Genomic DNA, 16,459 nt, shown 5'->3' with positions numbered 1-16,459 from the left:
GTTTGGCAAGACGCTTTCTGGCACTTTGTTAAAGAAATCGAACTGGCAAAACGCTTGCGAGGCACTTGTTTGGCAAGACGCTTTCTGGCGCTTTGTTAAAGAAATCGAACTGGCAAAACGCTTGCGAGGCAATTGTTTGGTGAGACGCTTTCTGACGCTTTGTTAAAGAAATCGAACTGGCAAAACGCTTGCGAGGCAATTGTTTGGCAAGACGCTTTCTGACGCTTTGTTAAAGAAATCGAACTGGCAAGACGCTGGCAAGGCAATTAAACCATTGCCTCTCTACAACGCAATTAAACCATTGCCTCTCCAGTGTCTTATCAGCGAGATTCTTGCACAACACATTGAGAAAAGTTAATTATCTGTATCATAAGTGTTAGTCTGTCCACTTAACTCATTGTCTCCCAGGTACGGATATATCCGTACCTACCCACTCATATGGATCTATCTGACCAGGTACGGATATATCCGCTCAGACTGTTAGCTTCAGTCGCTTCCTGTAACGTCGATCTAACGCCTGCATTCCAGCGTGTTGATACACAGTTATTTCACAGTTACTACAATTCTGAGTGACCTGCTGCATCACAGTTGGTCTCGGCTAAAAAAAAAACCTTGGTCAACATAGGTGGGGTAGAAAGTGTTAAAACACCACAGGGTTGAAGTACAGTGAATGTAACGTTTCGTTTTGTCATAAATTAAAAGTTCTAACAACCTAGCTTCGATTCTTTTTTTGTTTGACTCTGAAGTCCAGAACGTTAGTAGTCTGTCTGTGTCTGGATTTCTTTGAAAACAAAGTCATTCCCGAGTTAAAGCTTCTGTTTACCATCTCGGATCTGGCTATGACCATATGATCGAGTTAAAGTATCAACCTCTATCCCTATGCAATAACTACAACATGTCCAATATGGTCTTACTCAACCAAAGAAGATAATAATGTAAACGAGCAATCGAGCAAAACATGTATTTCTATCATCGTGGCTGCGGTCAGTTTCAGACTTAGCGCTGACGGGCGCAGTAGCCTAGTGGATAAGACATCGGCCGCCTAATCCGAAGGTCGTGAGTTCGAATCTCGGCCGCGGCCGCCTGATGGGTTAAGGATGAAGATTTTTCCGATCGCCCAGGTCAACTAATGTGCAGACCTGCTATAGTGCCTTATCCCATGACCTCCCTTCTTTGTCTCTGTTACTTCAGTATGGGTATATATGTTGTATTTTTATAGCTCAATAAATACATCATGGACTCAAAAAAATATATGATAGTGCAGATTCCGATTTGGGCGAAGAACTACTTTGCTCCCGACCTTTGACCTCGCGCCGAACAATGTGACACATTTGTATGAAGTTCCAAAATCGTATTGCACGGCTCAGAAAACCATATCAGTTGCACGCAAAAATGAATCTCAGAACTGATCTGATGTATGAGATGCAATAAGCAAACGTTTCTTTCATTATGAAAGCAATGCAGGTGGGAAAAAACGAACATTCAACTTACAAGATAACCAGATGCTAGCGAACCAAAACAAAAACACGAGTACCCTCCCCTTGCTTCGTTAGCAGACGACTTTTGAGAATCTGTCAGACCGTCCTTACCTGGCACGGTTGGGCTTCGCTATCATCAGCTGTTTCACGTGTTTTGCGAGCAAGTCTACTCTTTTGCCTGGCTCTGCAGTAAGTCCACATTGGCGATGAAGGTATCTAAGAACTTAACATGTGTGTATTTTTCCGTAATCCAGTCATATTCTTTCAAAATGCAATCAAGCGGCGGTGACAGACTTGGGTCCTGTTTTCATCGCATCAATACCAGTTTAGGTTCATGCAAACACACTCGCAAAACAGTTTATCATGTAGATACATTTCAAATAGGGAGCAAATGGTTAAATCTACATATGTGTTCCCTAAAATTTGCTTCTCTGTCAATAAGACTAATTGTATAATAATGCGTTCGAAAAAAACAACGTGGAATCGATTCTGAATCGAGTCGAGTAAGCCAAATGGGGGCCAAACCGGTTTCCCCGTTCCGCCGACCTGAAACGCAAAAGAATTGTGCGCTTCAACTAAATGGATTTCTATACGACTTCATTACTTTCTTGCAACTTATGAACCTTTACTTAACGCTTTTAAACGGTCTGAAAGTAGTGTTACCGCGTACTTATAGATGCACTCATTCGTTTTATTTTTTCAGCGACGGTCACTTAGTTTAAGGTTGCAAAAAGGCCATGTCTCGCTGAAAACACTGTTTCACACTCCACAGATCGCAAAAGTGCCGCTAGTAGTCTACACTTTGTGTTTGATGGTAGAATGGGATATACAGATTACAACACTCGTGGTTTTTTATATGGCTTGTATTTCAGTCAAGACCCAGCGGGAATATCAATCGAGAGCCACTCGCCAAAGGCTCGTGTCTCCCGATGATATTCATCCGCTGGGTCTTGACTGAAATACAAGCCATATAAAAAACCACTCGTGTTGTAACCTATACTTATCCCCCTTCGTGTGTACACGCAAGCACAAGACCAAGTGCGCACGGAAAAGATCCTGTAATCCATGTCCGAGTTCGGTAGGTTATAGAAACACAAAAATACCCAGCATGCTTCCCCCGAAAGCAGCGTATGGCTGCCTAAATGGCAGGGTAAAAACGGTCATACACGTAAAAACCGTGGGAGTTTGAGCCCATGAAGGAAGAAAGAAAGACTCACCGCACACTGCCCATCCCCGGGGAAGGTGGCGGCGAACTGGTCACGACGCTGTTTCTCTTGGTTGCTGAGTGGTCGCACCCTGCAAGCAACCAAACAAGCAACTTGTTCATTATCTTTAAGGTTCATAACAGGGCCATTTAACAGAAGTATATTTTTTGATACAAATAACCAACCACACCATCGTATACGTCACGTGTGAATTAGTTGAAATAATCGTCCGTTTTTAGATTTTTGTCGATTAAAAATGTCCTTCATCCGGTCTTTCCAAGAAAATCTACTTTACAATGTCACAGTGAAATTTGATTGACACACAAACTAACTAACAATTAAACAAACAAAGCCAAGCAGAAGTGATTAACTAATCATCCAACCAAGTAGCCAACCAACCCAACAACCATCCAGCCAACTGACGGTTTTATTGACAGGCTAATTTGTCAATTGAACAAAATCGATCCATTGAGGACAACAGAAATATAGAAATTCATCTTTGTAGGTAAAACAAGGACGAAACGCACGCACGCACGCACGCACGCACGCACGCACGCACACACACTCTCAAAAAATATCTTAACAAACAAACTGCTTTTTCTGTTTTAACTTAATTTTTGAATTTCAGTAAAAACACACCTGAGAGTGACGTGAAAGTTGCCATCCCCATTTTCGTCGGAGACTTCAGTGGCCGAGGACAGCGTGGTGGAACTCCTGTAACAACAACAAAGACATCTACTGTTATTATCATGTTTGGATACTTTGGATAAAATGGGATGAAGAAAATTGCTCTCAACTTTCAGAATCAAACAAACAAAAAGAAAAGACCCACTCAGCAACCAACCAAACAAAAAACATTCAAGCGAGTGTGGCTTGGTCACTCACTCGCTTTTAAAAATCAGTCAATTCATGAACCAATCACTTATTCACACTGCGCCTATTCTGCCAGCTAGACAGCCAGCTAAGCAACCAGCCAAACAAAAACACCCACAATTACACAAACTATTAAATACCCAACATTCACCATCTCACCAACCCTAACACATCCACCCACAATCCACCCACCCCTCCCCCTCAAAAAAAGGTATCGACAGAATGAAATATACGCCTTTTCCATCCGTTTTGGAGGAAGGCGGTGAATAATTTCTCCACATCTGTTCTCGATATAATCTGTCCTAATAGTATAGTGAAACATATTTTGTACCTCAACAAACAGTCCTAACTTTCTTGTTAAAGATTGACATTAGTATATAGTTAAAGGATATTAATTCTTTGTAATCCTCAAACATCTGTTCAGAAAGTTGCAAAATATCTGCACATATGCGACCCTCCACCACGAAATGAGTCGCATGTCACCTCGCGCGGTTCTGCGCTAGGCTTAAAGGCACAGTGCAGCTCACAGCCTTCGATTTGCGTTTTTGTTGCAGCTGAGTGCATTTACAGTTCAAAAATCCTCCTATGGTAGTAAAACAAACCCAAAACTACCCAACGACGACATCTGTGAAGCTCGACAGTTTCTTGTTCACGCGAGTGCATAAATTAACCTAGTTATTACGTGGTGTTTGGTCGGAGTTCGATTCAACTGAGTGATTCCGGCCTCCATTTTGTTTTACACAAACGCATGATGACGTCTGACATAGTTTGCTTAGTGACGTGTCTTTTTGTGCATGATGTGGTGATCTACCTGAACTAAATTTAGATCCAAAAACAGGCCAAGACCAGCCGGGTCCGAGTACGAAATTAATTCGTAAAAAAATCGTAGTTCTTGACTCTTTGGGTGCAAGTCAATGAAACTTGGTAGTTCTTCTAACGGATAGCTGCCTGAGGTATGACTAAAAGCCCCAGGGGATCTGTGCACCTGGATTTGACAAGTTCAGTACCTTTAATAAAAATCCGGGGAGTGTCTGGTAACAGTGTGAGGATCACCTTAGTCACAGGCTTATAACTCAAACAGTTTTCGCTCTTTTCTAAAACGGTTTTCACCACTGGATAGAGCATAAAAAACTCTTTAGAAAAATGTAAAAATATGAAAATCATGCAAAGGTGACATGCGACTCATTCCGTGGTGGAGGGTCACATATGCTTGAAATACTCAGAAATGTTAACCATCGAAGTAGGCTTGTATGTGGGCATAACATCCTGAACGTTTAAAACTAACCCATTGCGTCATTGCGTGTCGCACCATTATGTATGCTCAGTCTAATTTTCTTTCTGAGCAACTGTTCATTCATATATTGCGAATATGTGATGTCTGACCCACAGTTTTTGTGTTTCAGAGGTTTTTATTTCATTTCATTTCCTTTACTCTATTATCCCAATGCTGGCAAATTCGGGTCGCTTCCGACCCAGTGGAAAGCTAGCAGCAACAAGAGTCGCGCTACCCATGTCCGATAAACCCACCAGCATGAGAGGCGGAAGCGTCATGATTTTCTGGGACAGGGACACCGTCTCTGAGTCTGCACATAAAGTTGACCCGTGTCCGTCCCTGCCGGGATTCGAACCTGTCACCTTCGGATCATAAGTCAAGTTCTCTACCAACTGAGCTACCCGGAAGTCCATCCTGCCAGCTAGCACCAAGCCAACCAGCCGGCCATTTCTCATCCAACTTTTGACACACAAAAAAGGAGAAATGATGCCTTCCCTTTTTGATCTGAGCAAGATCGTGGCGAGAGAGCGTGGCCTGAGAATTCTCACTCACTCACTCGCCACAATCTGACCATTCATGAACCACTCACTCATCCAAACCAAAAAACAGCTTACTCAGTTTTGTGCAACTTTTTAGAAGTGAAAATGCGCGAGGGCGTGTCGCACGTGTTGACAGAAGCCCTCCCGGGCAGAGCCGAGAGAATCGCCCTTGACGTTCTCCCCACAGCGGGAGAACTTCTCAGCAAATAGCACCCGAACGCGGGAGAATTGTTGTTAGATAAAATTGACATCGAATCTCCTTCAAACGGATCGGATTTTGATGCTCCTCTTAAAATATCGTTCTTCTCGGTTCTTGCCGATCCTCTCAAAGTATTGTTTTTCTCGACTCTGGGTCTGGGTGAGGCGAGGGGCGTTCTCATGTCAGGGTGCCAGGTGTTGTTCTTTAGGATCCATCTGAGACTGAGGTGTGAGCTGTCGCTTGAAGTGTTGAAGATAGACGGGGAGTCCCTGGGAGTACGCCAGGATTTCGTCCTCGCGGAGTTGCGGGGAGTCATTTTGGGACTAAAACCGTTGTTGAGAGAGAGGGTTGAGCCGAAAGCCGTACTGTCCAAGGAAACGTCTAGATTTTCATAACCTCCATTGCCACCACCACCAACATGACTACCAACACTTTCTCCCCCTCCTTCTAAACCACCTCCACCGATAACATCCTCGCTGCAGGAGTTACGCGGAGTAGGGTTCTTTAAAGTGATTGTGACACCGGAAGCGGACTCCGTGGGAGCCCCGGAAGTAGAGCCACCAGCGCGAGAGCCGGATGCGTCCTGATTTTTTTTTTTAGCGCATCGGGCTGGTTGAGGTGGGGGACCTCGCCGTTTTGTGACAAAGGAAACAACGTCGCAGTCAGTCCCAGAGGAGTTTTTCCTGCATCTACAGTGGAAGCTGGGGTCGGTGGTACTTCCCAGGAGACCCCTTTACGAGCTGAGCAAACAGGGCCTCGCGCTGTAGCTACGCTCATCTTGGAGGTTGTCACAGTTGACGATAAGGTGTCTGTATAAACGGGCAAAAATCCACCAGGGTATCACTGTGTATGAAAAGATGCACAAGTAACTCTTCGAGTCTCCTTAGTAGATCGGACTATCACTGTTCTCCAGAATTGAGAAGTCATGCAGTCCCGCCATATTCAGTTCATCTGACTTTATTTAGTCTCTGATAAAGTAATTCAAAAACAAATTAAGATCTGAAGCCGGATATCAAGCTTCGTGAAATCACAGGACATTCGCTGAACACAAGTCCATGAATCCACAAAATCACAAGCCAAAAAGCTTCATGCGAATACACGACAAGCACCCACGAAAAAAGTCGCAAATGCAAAAAAAACACAATTCCAGAAATAGAAATCTACTAGTGAAGAGATGTGAGTAAAATATCAGTTCAGATGACAGCTTCTGGTTAAGGTTTGAGAGCTTTGAGTAACTTCACAACGTGGAAAGTCGGGAAATCGCGAAGAATCAGCAATCACAGCAGTAGCAGAAGAAATAGTAGTGATTCGACCGCAGAGAAGACAAGAAGGCTTGGTGTAAGTCCGTGCACCTCGCTTTAACAACTTCCACACACTAAATACTCAGCGTTACATACACCACAAGGACTTTGTGATCCCAGGGCTAAAAGAGAAAGAAACCCAATGTCAAACGCCTTGTGCTCACGAGAGTCCCTAAACCGTAAAGGGGCAGTGACCATGCATACAGCTTGAACATCTATGCCAAGCCAAGAAAATCTCAAGGCTGAGTGACATTGGTCATTGCTGCACAATACACAACAAACCTGTCGGTTTAAACAAAACTGTATTCAATTTTTATCCTGACAAAAAAACCAAACATGTTTTTTAAGATAACTAACTCAAGCATACAATGCTTATTTTAAGTAATCCTGGTATGTACCTAACAAAGGTTAACAAACCTGTGACCATAATCCCTACAGCATTACAAATCAGGAGAACCAACGTTTTAGCTGGCTGAGGTGAATGTCTGGATTTGTGAACGAAGAAATCAAAAACAAAACCTACCTATCTAATATCTTTTACTCCGGAAAAATGTCGATCACGGAGAGCAAAGATGCTCACCAAACAAACATACAGACAACAAAAAAGGTACAAGACAAGTGATCGCAGCAAAGTGTTCCCATTTCATTGAGGGAAAAGTTTGCATTATTTTCGGAATCAGGAATGTGGTAACCATACCAACTCAGCCGTCTGAAATTATAATTAAAGGGAAAGCTTCACCATTAATATCGAGAGGAAAGCGTTGAAAACGAAAAGACAGGTTTTTCAAACCCCAAACCGAACTGTTCGCCTGATGGGGCGTCTGATTTAGTTCCTGCCCCCCATTATTGTGCGACAACCCCAAAGATTGCTCACAAAGGTGGAGTGCCCCTACGACCCTGGGAGGTTACGGGATAATGTGAGCAGTAAGTGACAACATTTATGTAGAATATAGCACGAATACTGTTATCCGTCTTCAGTTTCAAAAGATCCAAAGAACGGTGGGATTCAAGGAAGTACAGTTAACACACTCTGCTTCCACAAATATTGTGAACTAGATGATTACCCGCTTCGCCGGGTACCGGCTTCGCCGGGATAAAGTAGAGCCGAATACCAGGCTGCGCCTGGGACCCGGCTTCGCCGGGTGTACGCCGGCGAAGGAAAGGAGATAAACGCGCAAAACACTGGAGACCTTCTAAAAATAGTATCGTGCAGTGACCTTCTAAAAATAGTAACGTAGTAACGGGAATATGGATTGACGCCACACGGAGGAAGGGAGATAATCGCGGATGAAAACACTGGAGAAGATAAGGAAGAGTTACTGGTAGTGGATCCCGACAACAAAAAACAAAACAAAAAAAATCGGTTCAGCGCGCGCAGCATGAGAGCACGTGTTGAAATATCTCATCGATGAGGTTGTGTCCGGGATGTAGCTGAATACGGTGTCCAAATTTGAAAAAGATCCACCGAGAACTTTGGCCGTGCATCGCGAACATACAGACAGACAGACAGACAGACAGACAGACAGACACTAGTCGTATATATATATAGATGTAACATCGCTCGGAATGTAAATTACATGGTCTTAAGAATTCAGTAAATTTTTGACTACGAACCACATGTGTTCTAGCGTGTGAACTAATTCGTCACAAAGTATTCGCCGTTTTAGGGAATACCACAACATTTCAAGGCTGCGTTTCGAAAATAAAGAAATAAACCGTAACGTTTATCTGACTTTTTACAGGAATGCATGCATATTAGAACAGCCCCGCATCGAACGCAGAAGAAGAAGAAGAAGAAGAACAGCCCCGACCTTTGCTTGTCTTTAAAGAACTGCACACGTCTGCCTCTTTGGCATATGCCTCATTAGCATATATACCTCATGAGCATATCATTTAACGGAATCCACTTTCTCTAATGAAACAACAATAATTCAAAAGGCACCATGACTGCCCTTTTCGCACGGCATCAAAAAGTACCCATCGACAATAAGTGTCTTATTCAACCTTGGGGGAAAAAACCCTCGGATTCTTGTTTTTCACGGGGTTCTGAGATATTCAAGACCGGATGCGATCAGAGTTGAAAGGGTAAGGGTATACAGGGAAGGATGGGAGAAAGGGGGGAGGGGGGAGGGGGAGGGGATAAGCAGAATAAAGAACACACGCACACGAACACACGCAAGAACGTACGCATGCACGCACCAACGTACAAAGACACAAACACAGAGAGAGAGAGAGAGAGAGAGAGAGAGAGAGAGAGAGAGAGAGAGAGAGAGAGAGAGAGAGAGAGAGAGAGAGAGAGAGACCAACGTACAAAGACACAGGCACAGAGAGAGAGAGAGAGAGAGAGAGAGAGAGAGAGAGAGAGAGAGAGAGAGAGAGAGAGAGAGAGAGAGAGGGAGAGAGACCAACGTACAAAGACACAGGCACAGAGAGAGAGAGAGAGAGAGAGAGAGAGAGAGAGAGAGAGAGAGAGAGAGAGAGAGAGATTGATTGATTGATTGATTAAACTTTATTACAGAAGGATGGAGATTTTAGGCGTTGCATAGTCTTACAATCTGTCCTTGCTAACTAACATGAATACAAAACAGAACATGAAAACATTATAAAGAGAGAGAGAGAGGGAGAGAGAGAGAAACAGAGAGAGAGAGAGAGAGAGAGAGACACACACAGAGAGAGAAACAGAGAGAGAGAGAGACACAGAGAGAGACAGAGAGAGACAGATAGAGAGGGAGAGAGAGATACTTAGAGAGAGAGACTTAGAGAGAGAGAGAGAGAGAGAGAGAGAGAGAGAGAGAGAGAGAGAGAGAGAGAGAGAGAGAGAGAGAGAGAGAGAGAGACTGACGCACAGACACTGACGCACAGACACAGACACAAACACACAGACATAAACACACAGACACACAGACCCCTCCCCTCGAACCCCCTCCACTCTAAGCCCCACCCCACCTCCCTGATTTAACACACAATTGACATACTTCCCTACAAATAAACCGAGACACCAAATCAAGGTTGATGCGAGACACCTTTAATGTCTTAAACACAAGAGGCACACAACTCTAATTTCCAACCCAACACCCCATTGAAGTCAGTTTCAACAATTGCCCCAATAAAATGTGAACTTCAGGAAAGGACACCAAACAGGCAACCGCTTTAATCACAACGCGTCGTCTGAGATCAACAGGTGCGCACTGACTCGATCATTATCACCCAATTTATCGTATTGCAGGCGTGTCAGTGTCGCGTTAAGCCTCGGCGATAAAAGGCAAGCGTGCGAGGTCGAAAGACAAACAGTAGAGTGTTGGTGAAGCATTCACCGAAAGTCACTTTCTTTATTTCTTTATTATGGTGTTTTCAACCACGAAGGTTATATCGCGACGGGGAAAGGGGGGAGAGGGGATAGAGCCACTTGTCAATTGTTTCTTGTTCACAAAAGCACTAATCAAAAATCTGCTCCAGGGGCTTGCAACGTAGTACAATATATGACCTTACTGGGAGAATGCAAGTTTCCAGTACAAAGGACTTAACATTTCTTACATACTGCTTGACTAAGATCTTTACAAACATTGACTATATTCTATACAAGAAACACTTAACAAGGGTAAAAGGAGAAACAGAATCCGTTAGTCGCCTCTTACGACATGCTGGGGAGCATCGGGTAAATTCTTTCTCGTCCCAACCAATATGGGACTCCCCCTAACCCGCGGGGGGTACCGACAGTCACTGCCTTAAATCAACCGATACAGTGGTACTCCTCTTTAAAGACCCTCAAAACCTGACAACATCCGGGCTTTAAAGGGAGGGATTAACACTGCGCTTATTGACAGACGTTATCAACAGACAATCTTGTCAAGCAAGCAAGCTTTAGCTTACATCGGATTGTTGAATCGAATTTAAATTTTAGGCCCGAATCGGCACAAAATTTGACCGATCTTTCATGAAATTAATTAATTATTTTCAGCAGCTGAGGGGCATCCCAACGTCTCGTCAGAATCGACAAATCGAAACCCATTATTTATTGTGGTACCTCAACTGAACCACCGGTAAAGTCGAACAGTGTTCTATTAGAGCAAGTAATCGACACACGCAATATCACAAGGATATGGTGAAATTTCACATATCTGCGCGGGACATATCAATGAACATAATAGTTAAGCTCAGCAGTCCTTTTATCGACAAGGAAGCGCGTAGAACGAGATGAAAGAGGACGAACATGTTAAAATATGGACGGATCTACAGCAAATCGGTTCGTATGTTCGTTTACGTGTAAGCCAATATTTCTCGCTGATAACCACACATGCACCAGATACATACCTTATTCATCCGCACAACCATAAATAAAGGCGGTATGTAGTTTCAAAGAGACACAGTTTGCTTTAAATGGAGGACACTAACCGTGATGTTGGCGGGAACGTTTTGCTTCCGCAATCGGGGGTGCGCTCTCGGTATAGCCGAATTTTTGGCGTGATATTGTGGTTGCGTGTGTGTATATGGATGGGTGTGGATGTATTTCTGGTTGAATGAGTAACTGTCTGTCTGTCTAATTTGTGTTTCTGTTATGTATGTCAATGGTTTTAAAAGCTGAGTGGTGTGTGCTTGTGTATATGTATGTGTGTGTGTGTGTGTGTGTGTGTGTGTGTATGTGTATGTGTGTGTGTGTGTGTGCGTGTGCGTAAGTATGTATGTGTGTGTGTGTGTATGTGTGTGTGTGTGTCTGTCTGTGTGTCTTTATGAGAAGAAACCATATCTATTACCTACCAGGATGGTATGTGTCCACTACAACCAATCAATGAATCTTAGCTGTACATCTTCGCTGTACCAAAAACTCACCCAAACTTGGCCATGAAAGCCTCAAAGTCGTCCGAGTCAGAATCGGATTCCATTTTGGTGAATTTGCGCGCCATTTTGAAGAGGTTCCTTGTCGTATCACTGTCACCGTAATCACGTGCTTTCAACAACAGAACGCTGTCGCACTACTGTCAACACTCGCTTGAACACTTTTGGAACACCTTGGGCAGCGACTGTACACTGTTGACAGGTTGATTTGTCTTCATTTTGAAAGAAAAGTCTGCGGAATCAAAATGTATTCGGATGTGTGTGTTCGGATATTGAACTGGGTGTAGTTCAACTGTCTCCTCAGTCGGGATGTTCCACTCAAACATAGATAGATAAATTCGATTTCATCTGAAATGTGTCTCAAGTTTAACGGATCCCGGTAGTAGTATCTTTCTGCTGGGTTTTAACTGGCTTGCAAACGTCAGCGTTAGTAGGCCTACATGTAGATCACATGAACAATCTATCACTGCGCCTCGCAAACATTTTGCTTGGGAATTACTTTTTCAACGAAATTGCAACTGGATTAGAAATGTCTTGCACACTACAAATGATTTGCAAATTGGAATAAAAATGTGTTGCATTCTAGACATAAAAAAGCGATACCTTATTGGACCTGGTACGGCTGACATGCATATAAAATGCTTTGCAGAAATGACAAGACACCACAGCACCAAATCACGCCTACACGCACTGTCGAAACAATGATCACGAACATAATAAATATTTCATTACAATTGTTCATTTGACAAGTAGTTCACATTCACCGCCCATGTGCTGGGTAAGAAATCCCCCACTGCTTGAAAAATAGGTCAGTTTCATTAATTAGAAGAAAAAAAACATCCTTTTGTTCGAGAAAATCCGTGCAAAAACACACAACTGACTTCCCAAGGAAATCCTGAATCATTGTCACACATTTGTTTAATTAGGTCGAGGTAAAGAATCCTTTTGTTCGGGGGATTTCGTGCACAAAATATATGACTGTCTGTTGAACGATAGACTGAGCCAATTTCACACATTTTGTATTCCGTGACTTTATGCGCTCCATCGCAAAGGTCGGAAAGCGTGTACCGTTCACAGTGACTTTCTCTGTCAAGTGATAATCGGGAGAATTTCACGGTGGGTGCCGAACGAAGAAATCTTGAAGAAAAGGCAGCTATAACGTTTTGATTCACGTCCTTCGACTTCAAAGCAAACACAGCAAACAAAGGCATTTTAGTTCGTTTTGCTTACCGTGACTTTGTGTGTCCAGGGACATTTGGAGAAAATTCACGGCAGTTACTGAACAAAAAGAAAAGAAACAAGTCGCGTAAGGCAAAATTACTACATTTAGTCAAGCTGTGGAACTCACAGAATGAAACTGAACGTAGTCCGCCGCTAGTGCAAAAGGCAGTGAAAGTGACGAGCCTGTTTGGCGCGGTAGCGATTGCGCTGTGCTTAATAGCACGCTTTACTGTACCTCTCTTCGTTTTAACTTTCTGAGCGTGTTTTTAATCCAAACATATCATATCTATATGTTTTTGGAATCAGGAACCGACAAGGAATAAGATGAAATAGTTTTTAAAACAAATTCGGAAATTTAATTTTGATCACAATTTTTATATTTTTAATTTTCAGAGCTTGTTTTTAATCCAAATATAACATATGTATATGTTTTTGGAATCAGAAAATGACGAAAAATAAGATGAAATTGTTTTTGGATCGTTTAATAAAAAAAATAATTTTAATTACAAGTTTCCGATTTTTAATGACCAAACTCACTCATTAGTTTTTAAGCCACCAAGCTGAAATGCAATACCAAACCCCGGCCTTCGTCGAAGATTGCTTTGCCAAAATGTCAATCAATTTAATTGAAAAATGAGGGTGTGACAGTGCCGCCTCAACTTTTACAAAAAGCCGGATATGACGTCATCAAAGGTATTTATCGAAAAAATGAAAAAAAGGTCCGGGGATATCATACCCAGGAACTCTCATGTCAAATTTCATAAAGATCGGCCCAGAAGTTTAGTCTGAATCGCTCTACACACACACACAGACAGACAGACAGACACACACACACACACACACATACACCACGACCCTCGTCTCGATTCCCCCCTCTATGTTAAAACATTTAGTCAAAACTTGACTAAATGTAAAAAGACCCCCCTATGCTATTTTGTTCCGTTTCACGTCAGTTCTTCGACTTCAAAGCAAAAACGAAGCAATTAAAGGCATAATTGTTTATTTGTATTTAAATCAAAAGGTTCACGCACTCAGCTACGAACACACGGGTCTTCGTGTATTAAAAGTGGTTTTGGTGCCAAACAATTGTTTCAGATCGCTCCAAACGTATATTCCAGTGTGTGTGTGTGTGTGTGTGTGTGTGTGTGTGTGTGTAAGTGAGAAGTCTGAATGTTTTAATGAGTAGGCCTTGGGCCCTTTTCATGGAGATGAGCACATCTCAAGCACCAGCATACAAATGCACATAGTAAACAAGAACATCCTACTAGTATCGCCCTGTTTTGTTTACGGATTATGGATTATGAATGGAAAGCGCCTTCATGACAAATGTAGAAAAACGTAGCAATAGCGGCTTACTAGTGTTTGAATACAGCATGGTTAATTTAAACAATGATGGGATTCTAGTGTATTTTCGTGGAATATAATATTCTCTTAACTCAGCATATTTAGGGCATACTAAAACAAAGTGGACTTCATCTTCAACACTGCCACAACAAAATGGACAAGATAAATTGTGTGTAAGTGAGAGAAAGAGAGAGAGAGTGAGTGTGTGCGTGTGGGGAGTATGTGTGCGCGCGCGTGTGTGTGTGTGTGTGTGTGTGTGCGCGTGTGTGTATGTGTGTGTGTGTGTGTGGGGGGGTATGTGTGCGTGTGTGTGTATGTGCGTGAGGGCATGCATGTGTCTTTGTCTGTCTGTCGTAATTACACCCCCGGTATAGGGGTGTGTATAGGATTCGGTCGATGTGTTTGTTTGGTTTTACACCCCCGGTATAGGGGTGTGTATAGGATTCGGTCGATGTGTTTGTTTGTTTGTTTGTTTGTGTGTGTGTTTGTGTTCGCATATAGATCTCAAGAATGAACGGACCGATCGTCACCAAACTTGGTGAACAGGTTCTATACATTCCTGAGACGGTCCTTACAAAAATTGGAACCAGTCAAACACACGGTTAGGGAGTTATTGGTGGATTAAGATTCTACAAGGACTTATAGAGGGACATATTAATGACCAAAGGGAAATAACCTTCTCAGTTGGTGGCAGTGAGAATGGTTATTTCCCTTTGACCAACGGGGGTGTTTTTCCTACCTCGGAGGAATTTCTTGTTCTTTTTGCTTCTGTCTGATGATCTCTATTCTAAAATCCCTCTTTCCACATGTCCACTAGGACCATCATTATGTAGACGACTTTAACAACTTCAAGAGCAACAACAAAACGCGAAAAACGAGTGTCAAACCCACAGAGCCCCATACTTGTCACAGACGAAATGAAACAAGTCAATCAAGCCATTCAGTATAAATTGGAATTCAATGATCTTTCAGCTGATACAGCCTTATAGAACGCGCTCCTTTTGATAACGAGTACTGTGTGCTATATGTTTGAACTAACACACACCAAGACCGCGCGGGTAAACGGTGCGAAGCAGTTGGTCTGTTCTCCGGAATTTTCTTTTGTGATTGAATACTTTCACTTGTCTTGCAGTTCACGCTTTTTATTATGCTGTCTTTTTCCCCAATTGAATACTTACATTTGCTTTACCCAAGTTCACGCTCCAAATCTATTTTGCGTAAATGTATGCAGATTTACACAATAACATTTTTAATATTTAATCTGTGTTATCGGTGCGAAGCAGTTGGTCTATTCTCAGTCTACTCTTTGTCATTGAATACTTTACCCCCCCCCCCCCCCACAGTGTCCCTTTTATATACATTTGCCAAACGAAAGTAGATGTATAAGGCCAAACAAAAATATATGTTGGTTTAGGGTAACATGACCAAAACAAAATAGGGTCAGTAGGTCGGCTTTTTTTAAATTTCTATTTTTTTGTTTTTAGTATCGGTATAGTTCGCAAGATGTGCCAGTGGTTGTTTTTGTTGTTGACTTTTTTGAGAAATGAAAAAAAAGTGTTAGGGTCGGCGGGAAAAAATAGGGTCGGTCGGGTTACCCTAAACCAACATATATTTTTGTTTGGCCTAATAAAATTGTGAAACGAATAGTTGGTGTGTACTGGTGCATTGTGGGAAAAGTCGAAGAACGATCAGTAACACCATCCATTCAGACGCCTCGGAACATAAAAGGTACATTACAATTGTGGCCATTTCTGCGAAAACAGTCCCTGTTGCCAACATTATTGTTACATGCATCCCAAGACTGTTCTCCATTTCTGTTCATCTGTTTAGGGACACCACCTGGCCAGAGGAGACAGCGCTACAAAAGAAGCTATACGGCCCCAGAGAGGACTTGGAGAGGACAGCACGTTTCGCTTTGCAGTCCGGACTGACGATCTAACAGCGAACAACAAGAAGAAGAAGTTCATCTGTTTTACAACGTGCTATTACTGATACTTCCTTGAACTCTCAGAATTTCATCTTGAAGGGGGAGTCAGTGAGCACAATAAAGGCTGTTTGCATTTTAGTCAACTCTGACCTCGCGTTTCTCCAATCAGAGGGTTTGGTTTACTCAATAACGCCCAAAGTCGCAGACATGGCCACAATATTATACTTGTCGTGTAAACGATCATGCACAGCATCAACGGTTTGTCC

At 42.7% G+C, this 16,459-nt stretch overlaps 1 protein-coding gene across 1 annotated transcript in view; it reads right to left on the bottom strand.

The window, feature by feature from the left end:
• Positions 1 to 16,459, bottom strand: part of LOC138977121 (kinesin-like protein KIF17) — a 113,412-nt gene that overhangs the window by 53,410 nt on the left and 43,543 nt on the right. Inside the window, exons 2-3 of the mRNA XM_070350031.1 lie at positions 3,323 to 3,397; positions 2,696 to 2,774 (exon numbers count right to left, since the gene is read on the bottom strand). Coding sequence (XP_070206132.1) covers positions 2,696 to 2,774; positions 3,323 to 3,397 — 154 coding nt within the window. The remainder of the gene's footprint in view (positions 1 to 2,695; positions 2,775 to 3,322; positions 3,398 to 16,459) is intronic.

Source organism: Littorina saxatilis, linkage group LG9 (assembly GCF_037325665.1).
Source record: "Littorina saxatilis isolate snail1 linkage group LG9, US_GU_Lsax_2.0, whole genome shotgun sequence".
Classification (NCBI taxonomy): domain Eukaryota; kingdom Metazoa; phylum Mollusca; class Gastropoda; order Littorinimorpha; family Littorinidae; genus Littorina; species Littorina saxatilis.
This window is presented reverse-complemented; position numbering and strand designations above follow the sequence as displayed.